The sequence below is a fragment of the Rattus norvegicus genome, chromosome 19, assembly GCF_021556685.1.
Source record: "Rattus norvegicus strain SHRSP/BbbUtx chromosome 19, alternate assembly SHRSP_T2T, whole genome shotgun sequence".
Classification (NCBI taxonomy): domain Eukaryota; kingdom Metazoa; phylum Chordata; class Mammalia; order Rodentia; family Muridae; genus Rattus; species Rattus norvegicus.
In genome coordinates this window covers 57,624,517-57,642,115 of record NC_141552.1, presented here as the reverse complement: position 1 = coordinate 57,642,115, position 17,599 = coordinate 57,624,517, and the positions used below count along the sequence as shown (strand labels likewise).

General features: G+C 45.0%; 1 protein-coding gene across 30 annotated transcripts in view; it reads right to left on the bottom strand.

The window, feature by feature from the left end:
* The window catches only part of Wwox (WW domain-containing oxidoreductase), a 927,977-nt gene that overhangs the window by 842,220 nt on the left and 68,158 nt on the right, over positions 1 to 17,599 (bottom strand). The window contains exon 7 of one of the 30 annotated variants that reach the window (XM_087594250.1): positions 8,295 to 8,648. In XM_087594250.1, coding sequence (XP_087450376.1) covers positions 8,598 to 8,648 — 51 coding nt within the window. In that variant the 3' untranslated portion in view covers positions 8,295 to 8,597. 30 annotated transcript variants of the gene reach the window in all.

The window sequence follows — 17,599 nt, the reverse complement described above, 5'->3', positions numbered from 1 at the left end:
TACAAACTCAGCCTCTAGCCAGGCCATAGATATGTTCACGCCCACGGCATGTCAGGGAATGTTTACCAGAGGCCTGCTGTCATGGTATCAAAAGAGTTCTCTATCAGAATTCAAAGTTGAAAGGGAGCTAATGGTATAGCCCTTCCTAGCATATACAGGTAGCTAGTGGTAGAGCCCTTGCTTGGGTACACAGAGCTCTGTGTCCCAAGCATCACAACATAAGAACTCAGAAGGCATCCCTCTGGGGACAGTGAAGAACACATAAGAAAATTAAATAAGATGTTCATGTACTGTATTATAAGTGCACATTAAAAAGGGAAGAGTAGATATTTAAAGAGGGAAGACGGCTGGCTGGTAAAACAGAACCGACATACGGAAGAGACGGAGTGAGCATCACTTCACCCAAGATGGAGGAAGTTCTACTCCGGGCTAGCAAATCCTTGTCTTTCCTTCCAATGTTTCGAAGAGAAACCAGACCTTTGTAACCTTGAGAAAAAAAATCTTTTCAGCTAAAAATTTTTCATAAAAAAAATATTATTTAGGTAGTCCACAGGGCACTTTTCAAACAAAACTCCCCTGCAAAAGTGACCTTCCACCATATAGCAAACTCAAGTTGAATCATAAAAAGTATCTTTGCTTTCATTCACCCTCCGAGAAACAAACAAACCATGCCTGATTCCTTCTGGCTCGGTCTGCGTCTCCTCTTCTACGCCTCTATGTCGGTATATCCATATGGTGCTTCTGTCTTCTCGCCCCCAGTCCTGGCCACGCTTTCAACATCCCAAACCCATTTCTGACAGGAAGTCTTAGGACACTGCGCTGCATAAGACCAGGCCTTCAAAGGGCTGGCACTGTTTTGGAAATAGCTCGCCCAGTTAAATTTATTTATACTTTAGATAGGATTCACATGCGGTGATGATGTTTTAAATACAATTTCAAAACACTGGCAAAGAACAAGGATGCAATGAAGTGGAAGGGGAGAATAATCAGTTAATGACAGTCAAGTAAACATCCAGAAAACTGGGTCATTTATGCGAGAGCTGCAGCCTCCCCTGCTAAAATACGCCAACGACAGTATGAAAAATGGTTTGTGATTTTAAAGAAATATAGCACTCCAAATGTCAGCGTGAGAGAATTCAATAACACTTAATGAAACTTTGGATTTCAAATTAATTACTGATTGACTACAGCATCAGGGGAGAAAACAGCCTCGATTAGAGGAACTGGGATAGGCTATAAATCTGGATGGCTCTTTCCAGGACTCCAGGCTGGTACTTCCTACTCAGGTTAGTAAGGCTCGACTAATGGGGTTATGGTTCTCTTAGATGGCCACTGATTGGATTGCCAGGCATCAGACTAGTGCATGGTTTCCTGACTTGGCCAATACCTTTTCCTCTTTTCCTTCTTCCTGACTTTATTTTTAGTAACATTTAAACTTGTATTTGTCATTCCAAAAAGTGCAATAAAATGCGTGATAAAATGTTCATCAGGAGACACCGCTGGAACCTGAAGGAAACAGACCAGATAAACAGTTCTCTGCACCCAAATCCCGTGGGAGGGAGAGCTAAACCCTCAGAGAGGCAGACACGCCTGGGAAACCAGAAGAGACTGCTCTCTGCACTAACATCTCGGACGCCAGAGGAAAACACCAAAGGCCATCTGGAATCCTGGTGCACTGAAGCTCCCGGAAGGGGGGCACATATCTTCCTGGTTGCTGCCGCTGTAGAGAGCCCGTGGGCAGCACCCCACGAGCGATCTTGAGCCTCGGGACCACAGGTAAGACCAACTTTTCTGCTGCAAGAAAACTCCCTGGTGAGCTCGGGACACACGGAGGCAGAATTCCTCTAGGACCGGGCACGTCCTGTGTTTACCGGAAGTCCCACACCCGCGGATCCCGGCCTGCAGCAGCTCTCTGCTCCCAGACCCCGTGAGAGAGAGACCCAACCGCCTGGTCAGGTGGGCACTCCTGAGGCTGCAGAGCGGAAGAGACCACCAACACTGCCCACCCCTGCCCACATCCCTGGCCCAAGAGGAAACTGTATAAGGCCTCTGGGCTCCCATGGGGGAGGGCCCAGGAGCGATAGGACCCCTGCCTGAGACACCGCCGGAATCTGAAGGAAACAGACCGGATAAACAGTTCTCTGCACCCAAATCCCGTGGGAGGGAGAGCTAAACCTTCAGAGAGGCAGACAAGCCTGGGAAACCAGAAGAGACTGCTCTCTGCACACACATCTCGGACGCCAGAGGAAAACACCAAAGGCCATCTGGAACTCTGGTGCACTGAAACTCCCGGAAACGGCGGCCTAGATCTTCCTGGTTGCTGCCGCCGCAGAGAGCTCATGGGCAGCACCCCGCGAGCAAACTTGAGCCTTAGGACCACAGGTAAGACCAACATTTCTGCTGCAAGTGACCTGCCTGGTGAACTCAAGACACAGGCCCACAGGAACAGCTGAAGACCTGTAGAGAGGAAAAACTACACTCCCAAGAGCAGAACACTCTGTCCCCATAACAGGCTGAAAGAAAACAGGAAAACAGGTCTACAGCACTCCTGACACACAGGCTTATAGGACAGTATAGCCACTGTCAGAAATAGCAGAACAAAGCAACACTAGAGATAATCTGATGGCGAGGGGCAAGCGCAGGAACCCAAGCAACAGAAACCAAGACTATATGGCACCATCGGAGCCCAATTCTCCCATCAAAACAAACATGGAATATCCAAACACACCAGAAAAGCAAGATCTAGTTTCAAAATCATATTTGATCATGATGCTGGAGGACTTCAAGAAAGACATGAAGAACTCCCTTAGAGAACAAGTAGAAGCCTACAGAGAGGAATCGCAAAAATCCCTGAAAGAATTCCAGGAAAACACAATCAAACAGTTGAAGGAATTAAAAATGGAAATAGAAGCAATCAAGAAAGAACACATGGAAACAACCCTGGATATAGAAAACCAAAAGAAGAGACAAGGAGCTGTAGATACAAGCTTCACCAACAGAATACAAGAGATGGAAGAGAGAATCTCAGGAGCAGAAGATTCCATAGAAATCATTGACTCAACTGTCAAAGATAATGTAAAGCGGAAAAAGCTACTGGTCCAAAACATACAGGAAATCCAGGACTCAATGAGAAGATCAAACCTAAGGATAATAGGTATAGAAGAGAGTGAAGACTCCCAGCTCAAAGGACCAGTAAATATCTTCAACAAAATCATAGAAGAAAACTTCCCTAACCTAAAAAAAGAGATACCCATAGACATACAAGAAGCCTACAAAACTCCAAATAGACTGGACCAGAAAAGAAACACCTCCCGTCACATAATTGTTAAAACACCAAACGCACAAAATAAAGAAAGAATATTAAAAGCAGTAAGGGAAAAAGGTCAAGTAACATATAAAGGGAGACCTATCAGAATCACACCAGACTTCTCGCCAGAAACTATGAAGGCCAGAAGGTCCTGGAATGATGTCATACAGACCCTAAGAGAACACAAATGATAGCCCAGGTTACTGTATCCTGCAAAACTCTCAATTAACATAGATGGAGAAACCAAGATATTCCATGACAAAACCAAATTTACACAATATCTTTCTACAAATCCAGCACTACAAAGGATAATAAAGGGTAAAGCCCAACATAAGGAGGCAAGCTATACCCTAGAAGAAGCAAGAAACTAATCGTCTTGGCAACAAAACAAAGAGAATGAAAGCACACAAACATAACCTCACATCCAAATATGAATATAACGGGAAGCAATAATCACTATTCCTTAATATCTCTCAACATCAATGGCCTCAACTCCCCAATAAAAAGAAATAGATTAACAAACTGGATACTCAACGAGGACCCTGCATTCTGCTGCCTACAGGAAACACACCTCAGAGACAAAGACAGACACTACCTCAGAGTGAAAGGCTGGAAAACAACTTTCCAAGCAAATGGTCAGAAGAAGCAAGCTGGAGTAGCCATTCTAATATCAAATAAAATCAATTTTCAACTAAAAGTCATAAGATAAGGAAGGACACTTCATATTCATCAAAGGAAAAATCCACCAAGATGAACTCTCAATCCTAAATATCTATGCCCCAAATACAAGGGCACCTACGTACATAAAAGAAACCTTACTAAAGCTCAAACACACATTGCACCTCACACAATAATAGTGGGAGATTTCAACACCCCACTCTCATCAATGGACAGATCATGGAAACAGAAATTAAACAGAGATGTCGACAGACTAAGAGCAGTCATGAGCCAAATGGACTTAACGGATATTTATAGAACATTCTATCCTAAAGCAAAAGGATATACCTTCTTCTCAGCTCCTCATGGTACTTTCTCCAAAATTGACCATATAATTGGTCAAAAAACGGGCCTCACCAGGTACAGAAAGATAGAAATAATCCCATGCGTGCTATCGGACCACCACGGCCTAAAACTGGTCTTCAATAACAATAAGGGAAGAATGCCCACATATACGTGGAAATTGAACAATGCTCTACTCAATGATAACCTGGTCAAGGAAGAAATAAAGAAAGAAATTAAAAACTTTTTAGAATTTAATGAAAATGAAGATACAACATACCCAAACTTATGGGACACAATGAAAGCTGTGCTAAGAGGAAAACTCATAGCGCTGAGTGCCTGCAGAAAGAAACAGGAAAGAGCATATGTCAGCAGCTTGACAGCACACCTAAAAGCCCTAGAACAAAAAGAAGCAAATACACCCAGGAGGAGTAGAAGGCAGGAAATAATCAAACTCAGAGCTGAAATCAACCAAGTAGAAACAAAAAGGACCATAGAAAGAATCAACAGAACCAAAACTTGGTTCTTTGAGAAAATCAACAAGATAGATAAACCATTAGCCAGACTAACGAGAGGACACAGAGAGTGCGTCCAAATTAACAAAATCAGAAATGAAAAGGGAGACATAACTACAGATTCAGAGGAAATACAAAAAATCATCAGATCTTACTATAAAAACCTATATTCAACAAAACTTGAAAATCTTCAGGAAATGGACAATTTCCTAGACAGATACCAGGTATCAAAGTTAAATCAGGAACAGATAAACCAGTTAAACAACCCCATAACTCCTAAAGAAATAGAAGCAGTCATTAAAGGTCTCCCAACCAAAAAGAGCCCAGGTCCAGACGGGTTTAGTGCAGAATTCTATCAGACCTTCATAGAAGACCTCATACCAATATTATCCAAACTATTCCACAAAATTGAAACAGATGGATCACTACCGAATACCTTCTACGAAGCCACAATTACTCTTATACCTAAACCACACAAAGACACAACAAAGAAAGAGAACTTCAGACCAATTTCCCTTATGAATATCGACGCAAAAATACTCAATAAAATTCTGGCAAACCGAATTCAAGAGCACATCAAAACAATCATCCACCATGATCAAGTAGGCTTCATCCCAGGCATGCAGGGATGGTTTAATATACGGAAAACCATCAACGTGATCCATTATATAAACAAACTGAAAGAACAGAACCACATGATCATTTCATTAGATGCTGAGAAAGCATTTGACAAAATTCAACACCCCTTCATGATAAAAGTCCTGGAAAGAATAGGAATTCAAGGCCCATACCTAAACATAGTAAAAGCCATATACAGCAAACCAGTTGCTAACATTAAACTAAATGGAGAGAAACTTGAAGCAATCCCACTAAAATCAGGGACTAGACAAGGCTGCCCACTCTCTCCCTACTTATTCAATATAGTTCTTGAAGTTCTAGCCAGAGCAATCAGACAACAAAAGGAGATCAAGGGGATACAGATCGGAAAAGAAGAGGTCAAAATATCACTATTTGCAGATGATATGATAGTATATTTAAGTGATCAAAAAAGTTCCACCAGAGAACTACTAAAGCTGATAAACAACTTCAGCAAAGTGGCTGGGTATAAAATTAACTCAAATAAATCAGTTGCCTTCCTCTATACAAAAGAGAAACAAGCCGAGAAAGAAATTAGGGAAATGACACCCTTCATAATAGACCCAAATAATATAAAGTACCTCGGTGTGACTTTAACCAAGCAAGTAAAAGATCTGTACAATAAGAACTTCAAGACACTGAGGAAAGAAATTGAAGAAGACCTCAGAAGATGGAAAGATCTCCCATGCTCATGGATTGGCAGGATTAATATAGTAAAAATGGCCATTTTACCAAAAGCAATCTACAGATTCAATGCAATCCCCATCAAAATACCAATCCAATTCTTCAAAGAGTTAGACAGAACAATTTGCAAATTCATCTGGAATAACAAAAAACCCAGGATAGCTAAAGCTATCCTCAACAATAAAAGGACTTCAGGGGGAATCACTATCCCTGAACTCAAGCAGTATTACAGAGCAATAGTGATAAAAACTGCATGCTATTGGTACAGAGACAGACAGATAGACCAATGGAATAGAATTGAAGACCCAGAAATGAACTCACACACCTATGGTCACTTGATTTTTGACAAAGGAGCCAAAACCATCCAATGGAAAAAAGATAGCATTTTCAGCAAATGGTGCTGGTTCAACTGGAGGTCAACATGTAGAAGAATGCAGATTGATCCATGCTTATCACCCTGTACAAAGCTTAAGTCCAAGTGGATCAAGGACCTCCACATCAAACCAGACACACTCAAACTAATAGAAGAAAAACTAGGGAAGCATCTGGAACACATGGGCACTGGAAAAAATTTCCTGAACAAAACACCAATGGCTTACGCTCTAAGATCAAGAATCAACAAATGGGATCTCATAAAACTGCAAAGCTTTTGTAAGGCAAAGGACACTGTGGTTAGGACAAAACGGCAACCAACAGATTGGGAAAAGATCTTTACCAATCCTACAACAGATAGAGGCCTTATATCCAAAATATACAAAGAACTCAAGAAGTTAGACTGCAGGGAAACAAATAACCCTATTAAAAAATGGGGTTCAGAGCTAAACAAAGAATTCACAGCTGAGGAATGGCTGAGAAACACCTAAAGAAATGTTCAACATCTTTAGTCATAAGGGAAATGCAAATCAAAACAACCCTGAGATTTCAACTCACACCAGTGCGATTGGCTAAGATCAAAAACTCAGGTGACAGCAGATGCTGGCGAGGATGTGGAGAAAGAGGAACACTCCTCCATTGTTGGTGGGATTGCAGACTGGTAAAACCATTCTGGAAATCAGTCTGGAGGTTCCTCAGAAAATTGGACATTGAACTGCCTGAGGATCCAGCTATACCTCTCTTGGGCATATACCCAAAAGATGCCTCAACATATAAAAGAGACACATGCTCCACTATGTTCATCGCAGCCTTATTTATAATAGCCAGAAAATGGAAAGAACCCAGATGCCCTTCAACAGAGGAATGGATACAGAAAATGTGGTACATCTACACAATGGAATATTACTCAGCTATCAAAAACGAGTTTATGAAATTCGTAGGCAAATGGTTGGAACTGGAAAATATCATCCTGAGTGAGCTAACCCAATCACAGAAAGACATACATGGTATGCACTCATTGATAAGTGGCTATTACCCCAAATGCTTGAATTACCCTAGATGCCTAGAACAAACGAAACTCAAGACGGATGATCAAAATGTGAATGCTTCACTTCTTCTTTAAATGAGGAAAAAGAATACCCTTGGCAGGGAAGGGAGAGGCAAAGATTAAAACAGAGACTGAAGGAACACCCATTCAGAGCCTGCCCCACATGTGGCCCATACATATACAGCCACCCAATTAGACAAGATGGATGAAGCAAAGAAGTGCAGACCGACAGGAGCCGGAAGTAGATCGCTCCTGAGAGACACAGCCAGAATACAGCAAATACAGAGGCGAATGCCAGCAGCAAACCACTGAATTGAGAATAGGACCCCCGTTGAAGGAATCAGAGAAAGAACTGGAAGAGCTTGAAGGGGCTCGAGACCCCATATGTACAACAATGCCAAGCAACCAGAGCTTCCAGGGACTAAGCCACTACCCAAAGACTATACATGGACTGACCCTGGACTCTGACCTCATAGGTAGCAATGAATAGCCTAGTAAGAGCACCAGTGGAAGGGGAAGCCCTGGGTCCTGCTAAGACTGAACCCCCAGTGAACTAGACTGTTGGGGGGAGGGCGGCAATGGGGGGAGGGTTGGGAGGGGAACACCCATAAGGAAGGGGAGGGGGGAGGGGGATGTTTGCCCGGAAACCGGGAAAGGGAATAACACTCGAAATGTATATAAGAAATACTCAAGTTAATAAAAAAAAGAAAAAAAAAGAAAAAAAATGTTCATCGGATCTGAGGGGTGGTGTTTTATTAAAAGGTAGTAGGTACACGTGTTTAACAGCACATTTTGGGGAGAATGGTACTCGTGGTTTCCAGTTACTGATCCTACCCTGCCTCTGCCACACTTCCTTGACCATGGCTTCTAATCCGACAATCAAGATGTGAAACATACAAACACATTGTGTGTAAGCAGGAGAGCCCCTCACCACTTCAAGTTCTAGGATGTAAGTTCTGAGGAACGAAGTTCATGGGGCCCAACTAAGGCCTCCGACAGATCTCCACCATGTGTGCTATGAGAACAAGAGTGTGCGTCAGGGAAAGCGCTCAGAAGGTTGGAGTCGCTTGTATGCCATCTTTGTGAGCTAAAAGAAAAAAGAGGGAAGCTATTTACAAAGTTAAGGCTTGTTTGCATAAGTTACAAAATACAAAACACTTAACAGCAACAGCACTAGACATAGGAGTAGAATCTGGGGCATTTTTTTTTTATGGTTACTGCTACAATATGGACACAGGAGAGGCTGCATCAGCCATGAGTTTGTAGTAAGAGTTTCAAAGCATTGAATGTCCAGCGGTGAGGTAGTAAGAACTACACAGGAAGCCTGGGTCTTTACAAGCTGCTGATCAGGCTGGCCTGGATCTAAGGTTGCAACTCCTCCTCCACCGAGGGATAGGCATCTGCTTTTTTAAATCCCTTTTCATAATGAAGAGAGCTAAACGCCAGGAGGCTGACGAGCCCACCCACCGGAAAGACCAGCATCATCTCACCACGTCCGTCTTCGTAAGATTCCTGGGCATTTCTCACCCTGTCTTAGTATTCTCAGTGCATTACTCTTCCAATATAGCCAAAGAGATTAATTAAAAAATAGTCCAAGTCCAGGCATCTCCTCCCTCAGGAAAGGCACTCACTCTTATGATCAAATGTCCTATAAATTCTGAGACCTCGCTAATAATCACGACGATTCATTTTCCGCATAGCTGTGCTTACCTCTCTGCAATGCCATTCTCAAATCCCCCCCTCAGATAAGAATTTCTTCCAAGGATCAGGAACCCGCCTTGCTTTAAATCCCCACCCAAACCCTTCCCCATGTGGGAAATCTATATTAATTCCACCAAACTAGAGCTATCAGATAGCAATCATGCACGGGACTTGAAAATAAAGGACTAAAATTCATAAAAAAAGAATTAACATATTCACAAGGGCTCTGTTCCTATGTACAATACATATATGGAAGGGTTCTTTAAAAGAATAGAACATTCAGAAAGGATGCTCCAGATACCATGGAATGGATATGGAAGGGTCTTAAATGCACTCTCTGAAAATGTTTGGACTATGTATGTATATTTAGCACATTGTCCTAAGCCCAGATAAATATATCTGAAATGGCCTATAATGATATTCTATCAGCTGATGTCTTTTTTGTGTGACCCAACATCACATACACACACACACACACACACACACACACACACACACACACAAGACACACACACACCCACAGACACACACACACATAAACACACACAAACATATACTTACACACATACACACACATATACATACATGCACGCACAAACACATAGACACAAACATATACAGACACACACATACACAGATACACACACATATACATACACAGAGAAACAGAGACACAGACACACGCACACATACACACACACACACACACACACACACACACACACACACACACAGAGGCATGTATACCCTGAATACTTCATCTAACTCGGCAGATCCTGATCCAAGGAGCAAGGTGAGGCTACCTCCCAGCCAGCCTTAGCTCACCAGGTCATGAGTCCAGCTGGAGGAACAAGGCGCCTCAGGAGAACAAGACCCCTTTCCTACTTCTCACAATAATGTCCTGTGACTAACCATGCTGGTGTTATGCACTGCTCTGGGTAATGATTCCGGGGTCCAGACTAGGTGCCTAATCCAGATCTCATCACCAGGGATGGGGAGGAAGCTGATACAGTAAACTGCACTGAACGGTTTCATCTTTAAAATGAAATGGGGCAGCCTGGAAGCTAAGAGTCCCTTGTAGAATTTGCACTTTTAAAACCAGAGGTCATTGAGACACCCAGTGCTGATAGGAACCACCAGCCTGCACCCCAAAGAAATACACCAAGTGTACGTTAGATGACGTAGAGTGTGCTCAGGTGTGGCAACCCCTGGCAGCAGAAGGCACTCCCCCTCCCCCACCCATTATCAGGCAGCGCTATGATTCTATGAAGTATGTGGTGTCACTGCAGAGATTAATCGCCTGGCTGAGGTTGGACATCCACTTATAAACTGCCCCGGGATCCAAACCAAATGACTTCAAGTCTAGCATTCAATATGCTTTCCCTTCACCCCAGCGGGACTGCGGGCAGCCTTTGAGAGGATGCAGGACCTCAGCCAATCCATGCTAAGTGCGCCTGGCTCACGTGCCTCCTGTTTGAACAACACAAATGACTGGACTGGGGGTAAGATGCAGTTGGGATAGAACAGAAGGAGAGACTCCAGGAGTGACAGCACCCACCAGGGATACTGCTGGGGGGGGCCAAAGCATCATCATGTCTGTAAGTGAGAGAAACTCACTTTACAGTAGCTCAAACACAAAGAGAGTCATTGTTCTGTAATACAATGAGGGCAAGGATTAAGCCTGGCGACAGGAATGCTTTCATTCAGCTTGAAGTCCCCTCTCTTACCCCACCTCCCACCCACACCTCCTTCCAGGCCCCAGTCCACCAGAGGGAAGGGTGCATTTTGCCTAGTGACTCAGGGTTGGCCATCATCTGATGAGACACAGCAGGGCAGTACCTGCCATTGATGGAGCAAGTGTCCAGCGTGGCACTGACCACTTTGCACTGATACGACAAAATCAAGACCAGCCCAAAGCAGAGCATGTAAAATGCCCTCAGCCTTCTGCAGTCTGCAAGATGCAGCTCTTAGTGGACAGCGCAGATGAAGAAATCGCCATCACAACAGCTTCCACTATGAGGGGAGCAGGGTGGGAAACAAGGCCAGAAGAAAGTGGGGAGGGGCTTAGCTGCCATGACGATGTCAGCCACTGGTCACAGCTATTCCAGCCCTCCTGCTTCTCAGAGGAGCCTCAGGCAGGCTGCTGCTGTTTCAGAGTTCTATGGTTTAGTTCTGCAGACGAGCCTCCCCATCTAGGGCTGAGAACGGACAGAGGAGCCAGCACCGTGGGCTCTCCATGAGGCAACTGCACCACGAGGATGGTGCCAGGAATGACAGTGCTGTGTCACCAGAACTTCAGAGGTGGGCACACCACTACCAAGAGGTGATAAAGAGCAGTCCCACTGGGCTGGGACTTCTGGGAAGCTACTGCTACCCAGGTGAGCAGGGCCCCTTAACTGGTCACATATGGCCCCTTCTTACACTATCTGTGGAGCCTGTACCTTCCTGGTCCTAAGGCAGCAGGCAGGATTCCTTCTGTTTCTGGCTTTGCTCAGCCCCAAATGTGCTTCCTGCAATATTATCCTCCAGATGAACAGCTCCCCTCTGCCCCGAAGTGGACAGAGGGTCAGCATCAGCAGGAGGCCGGTCCCTCTGGTGCTGCCCTTCTCAGTGATGCCCTGCCCAATTTCGTCTTCCTGCCCCATGACTGGATTCTCCTCAGCCACTCCTCTTCTGCCACCTCCCTTTAATGTATCATAGCACAATAGAAGCAGATATCATATTTACTCATCTTTCATGTTATCGAGCATGGGATCAAAATATGATGTGGGGGGCTGAGAGATGGCTCAGCACTTAAGAGCATTCGTTTTTACAAGGGGTCTGGGTGCAAATCCCAGCACCCACAATGTTGGCTCATAACTATGAATAACTCCAATTCCGAGGGATCCAACATCCTGTTCTGAAATTTACAGGGACCAAGTACATGAACACACATGTGAGCAAAATACTGGTATACATAAAATAAAGTAAATAACTCTTAAAATCAAGTCAGGCGTAATGGTGCACACCTTCTATCCCAGCACTTGGGAGACTGGGGCAGGGGGATCTCAGAATTTGAGGCTAGCATGATGTAGATTGTGAGTTTTAAGCCAGCCAGAGCTCTGTGTGTATGTGTGTGTGTGTGTGTGTGTGTGTGTGTGTGTGTCTATCTGTCTGTCTGTCTACGAGAAAGGCAGACAGACAGGCAGACAGAGAAGGACAGAGACAGAGACAGAGAGAGACAGAGACAGAGACAGAGACACAGAGAGACAGAGACAGAGACACAGAGAGACAGAGACATAGACACAGAGAGACAGAGACATAGACACAGAGAGACAGAGACAGAGACACCGAGAGACAGAGACAGAGACACAGAGACACAGAGAGACAGAGACACAGAGAGACAGAGACACAGAGAGACAGAGACAGAGACACAGAGAGACAGAGACAGAGACACAGAGAGACAGAGACACAGAGAGAATACTTTAACAAAGGGAGGCTCATTATCTTCAGTGGCCCAAGGAAAATTCCCTTACAAACTTCAGCGAGCATGCTCTTGACCCCAGCACCCATAGGTCTGTGGGTAACCTTACTTCTGCCTTAGGCAGTGATTTTTTTCCAGCCTGGACTATCTCATGATGGTGCACACCTTACTGTCTACTCTATAAGACATTCCTTAGTGTACTTCCTTTCTAATATCAGCTTCTACACATCTCCAGATTGTGGTCTTACTATTTAAATAAAACCTTGTTACACCAAATTGTATACTTTTATAACAATTTCCCTGTGTAGGCAACCGAACTATTATACATTGTGATATAAACACCACTTTCCTTTGTGATCCCCTTTAACGGTATTGATTTAATAGACACTGGCAGGTACTAAATTCCATGGAAAGCAGTAGTTGGAAACCCACAGAAAATGCCATTTAATCAACTGAACACTCCCAGGTTCTCATAACCCTACTGAGGAATCGCAATGAAGGCAGTGATGCTATATTAATTAAATTCTTGGAATGCATCCACGATGCTTAATGGAAATGAAACGCTAGGAGGCCTCAATGCTTGGGAAACACCCATCATAGCACCAACATCCCCATAACCCTCCTCCCATGCCTGCCAAGAAATGTGCTTAAATGCAATCACGGTCATCACATTTTTTTAAGGAGGAAGACTTAGATAGGGAAATGGTAGGGAGAAATCAAACGTCAAAGCTATCTGCATACTGCTGCATCTGGGGAGTTGGCCGCACATGATTTATTATGGAGACTCGGAGTTTCCTCAACCTCAAGGCAGAAAGCTGATTGAAACCAGGAAAGCCATGTTGATGCATTGTCATTCAGCAAACAGGATGAAGGAAAGACATGCATCCCCATTGATACTCTAGCAGTCTGTGTTACAGTTCCTCAGCGATTGTGGAGATGAACGTCAGGCTTACAGACAGCCACAGTGAGCCCAGCACACACTAAACTATAGATGTCTGAACACCAGCACACTGATAGATGAGGCAGCATCATTATCGGGCTCTTTAACCTACGCCTGTTGACACTGAGACTCAAAGAAATTCAAACCTTGGTCCGTCATCGCCCAAGCCCAAATGTGCATCCTTGCAAATTCATCCTCAGATGAACTGCTCTCCCTTGGACACAGCTGCTCATCCGATGTTCAGAACAGCTCATTTCTATTTAATTGACTCCTTTTTGGAGATCTTCTGAATCACAAGGGAGCCTAAAGAAAGGATCCTAGTGTGAAGAAGTATAACAAACAAGTTCTCTTCTTCAGAGGGGTGGATCCGTTCAGTGTAGGACAAAATACACACGTGTGTGACATGGATATGTGACAGCACAGCCCTCAGTCAGAGGGGTGGAGAGGAAAGCATGCTCTAGGATCCATTCAGTGCAGGACAAGATACACACGTGTGTGACATGGACATGTGACGGCAGAGCCCTCAGTTTGCTCAAAACTATTATCCCCTTTGTGTGTGTGTGTGTGTGAGAGAGAGAGAGAGAGAGTGTGTGTGTGTGAGAGTGTGTGTGTGTGTATGTGTGTGTGAGAGAGAGTGTGTGTGTGAGAGAGTGTGTGTGTGAGAGAGAGTATGTGTGTGTGAGTATGTGTGTGAGGTGTGTGTGAGTGTGTGTATGTGTGTGTGAGTGTATGTGTGTGAGAGTGTGAGTGTGAGTGTGAGAGTGTGTGAGAGAGTGTGTGTGTGAGAGTGTGAGGGAGAGTGTGTGTGTGAGAGTGTGAGTGTGAGAGTGTGTGAGAGAGTGTGTGTGTGAGAGTGAGTGTGAGAGAGTGTGAGTGTGTGTGTGTGAGAGTGTGTGAGTGTGTGTGTGTGTGTGTGTGTGTGTGTGTGTGTGTGTATAGAGGTAAGAGAACAACCTAACTCAAAACAGCTAGTTCTTTCCTTTCCAACCTGTGGGCCCCAGGAATTAAACTCAGGCCATCAAAGTTTAGCAGCAAGGGCCTTTACCCAATAAACCATCTAGCCAGCAATTTGTCCAAAAGGTTTTAAAGGAAGGAATGTCAAGGTGGGTGGTAGTGGTGTACACCTTTAATTATGGCACTCAGGAGAACGAGGCAGGTGGATCACTGAATTCAAAGCCTGCCTGGTCTACAGAGTTTGTTCCAGAACAGCCAGGCCTAGGAAGACAGCCCTGTCTCCAAAAGAGGGAGAGAGTGGGGGGGAGGAGAGAAGTGTTATGTTTCATGTTTACAGGATGTTCTGAAGAGCTGTGGTCTAGCAGATGGGGACACAGGCAGGGCTCTGGGTTGATCAGCTTGGGGACAATGAGGACAGGTTCTTCTCAACAGCTGCGCACGAAATGTATGAAGAACTATCCTCCACCTTGTGGACAAGAAATGCGTGAGAGTATTGGAACATAATGTTTCACACCAAAAAGGGCCTGGAACTTCCTGATCATCTAATTTGAGCAAACCAGTGAGTTCCAAGACAAAGATGGGAAAAGACACCCAGTGTTTAACTCTGGCCTCCATATGCTCACACACACACACACACACACACACACAGACAGACAGACAGACCGACCGACAGAGACACACAGACACACAGAGATACACACAGACACACACATACAGACACACACAACACACACAGAGACATATATATACCACACAGAGGTAGACAGGCACACACACACAGGAACACACACACAGAAACACACACCACACATATAACACACACACACACACACACACACACACACACACACACACACACACATCCCAAATAATCAATTAAAACAATAACTACAAAAGGGCTTGAGATAAGCGTAGCTATGAAAGGTAGTCCTTAGTCCAATCTGTAACATTCCAGCTATCTGTCCCTGTCCGTGTACACACGGCAGCAGGTGACTCCTAGACTTAGAAACGCTATGAGACTAGCACTGGCCAATGGGCTGCAAGCCTTGGTGGCAGGTGTCACTTGTGAGCAGAAGCTTAGCTGCAATACAAAGGGGCAAGCCTCTTTCCTCCTCTGCACAGCATCCAGCTCTGTGGGCCGAGAGCCCCACCCACCACGGCACTCCCAGCAACACAGGCTAGAGATTCAGTCTAAACAAGAGAGACCTTGGTGGCTTTGTTCCCTGGAGAGTCCACATGGGCTGTTAGATATTACGCCCTGACCAGCCTGTCCTGACCCACAATTCAGTTGTTCATTCTGTGCCTGTGACATTAGCCATCCCGTCCGGGGAGTGTCCCTGAATGTGAGGGCTTATCGCATCTGCTCTATAACCCAGGCTTGACTTTACAGTGGTTTCATTGCCAACCATAAAAACTGTGATAGTCGAACTGTATAAACAAACCAAGCAGTGTTTTCACCGTAAAACATGAATGAAATATCAATATTTGCCTTTGCCTTCTCTCAGCAGCCGTAATGAGGGTGGAAAATTCATGCCATATGTTTATGTAGAAGGAGAAAATAGATCTCAACAATTCATCCGTGTGGGCCCTGGCTACACTGGTTAATATTTTTAATCCATCCGTTTCCCTTCACATATAAATCCTCTGCAAATCATGGACCGCCCGAGACCGCCAGTTACTAAATTCACAGTCATTTCTACAGAGGGCTCTTAGCTGAGGAGAGTGTGAGTACACGCTAGTAACCAAGCTGGTGGCTCCGCCATGATGAGAAATGGCTAGGCGACCCTTGCAGAGCTCAGCTTGCTTTCCCAGTCTGGAATGTGGAACCACTTTGAGGGAGACTTGTCTAGACAGAGCCTACCTGGAGCTGCCGCCGGGGCAGATGAGCACTTGCCCCTGACAGCGCCTATTCCCCTACCCTTAATCCACAAATGGAGAAGTACGGAGCATGCTAAGTGGATTCTGCCTGCGAGGACCTTCTGATGTGGTGTGTGTCGGGGGTAAGGGGTGTTATCTGTAGCTCTGGGGTTTGTGACAGGCTCCACATTCAGCTTCCCACGCGGAGAGTGATGAGGGACGTTTTTATTTTGAAGCCGTGATTGAGCCCTTGATGTGAAGTTGCTGAAGCTTGCTGAGTGTTTGTGCAGGCTTTTAGGATCCGAGTCGAAAGGCGCAGAGAATGATTCAATTTCCTCCAAATTGGCTCACGAACCAGAGGTTTGTAGGAGCTGTCACCGTTCTGCAAAGTCCAATACCTCAGTGAGGAAGCTTTCCTTTGAACTCGAAGCTGATGGACCCAGGGGATGCCCTGTCTGGCCCTGAGGCCGGCCCTGCTGTGGCAGAAGGGGCTGTTGATAGGGAGAGGAGAGGGAAGACGGGCAGAGCACGAAGTTACAAGCAGAGGCTTCCAGCACCACGAGCAGGGCACTGCTGTCCCATTTACACCTGACAATCATCTTGTGATGCAGGGAAGCAATAGCCCCACCCCCTCAGGAAGATGGAGGACACATGGACAAATGCTACAGCTAAGATTACCACACAACTACAGAAATGCAGAGCCAGGGAGGCTCCCAGCCAACCTCGGTCCGAATCCAAAGCTCTGTCCTTAACCACTAGCCAGCCTAGCAACATCAAAAATAAACAAATAAATTATCAATCAATCAATCGATTTTTCTGGTTAAGCTTGGTAGTGCATGTCTAAAATCCCAGCACTGAGGAGACAGGGAGACAGGAGGGCAGAAGTTCAATGTCAGGCTGTGTGACACAACTCTAACACGTCTGCCCCTTGCCCACATAAGACTGAGCTCGGGCCATAACCAGATCTCAACCCCATCTACCTCCACACTAGACAGACAGACACACACACACACACAGACACACACAGACACACAAACACACATACACACAGACACACAGACACACAAACACACACACACACACACACACACAAACGTCTTGGAAACTATTACTCATTTACACG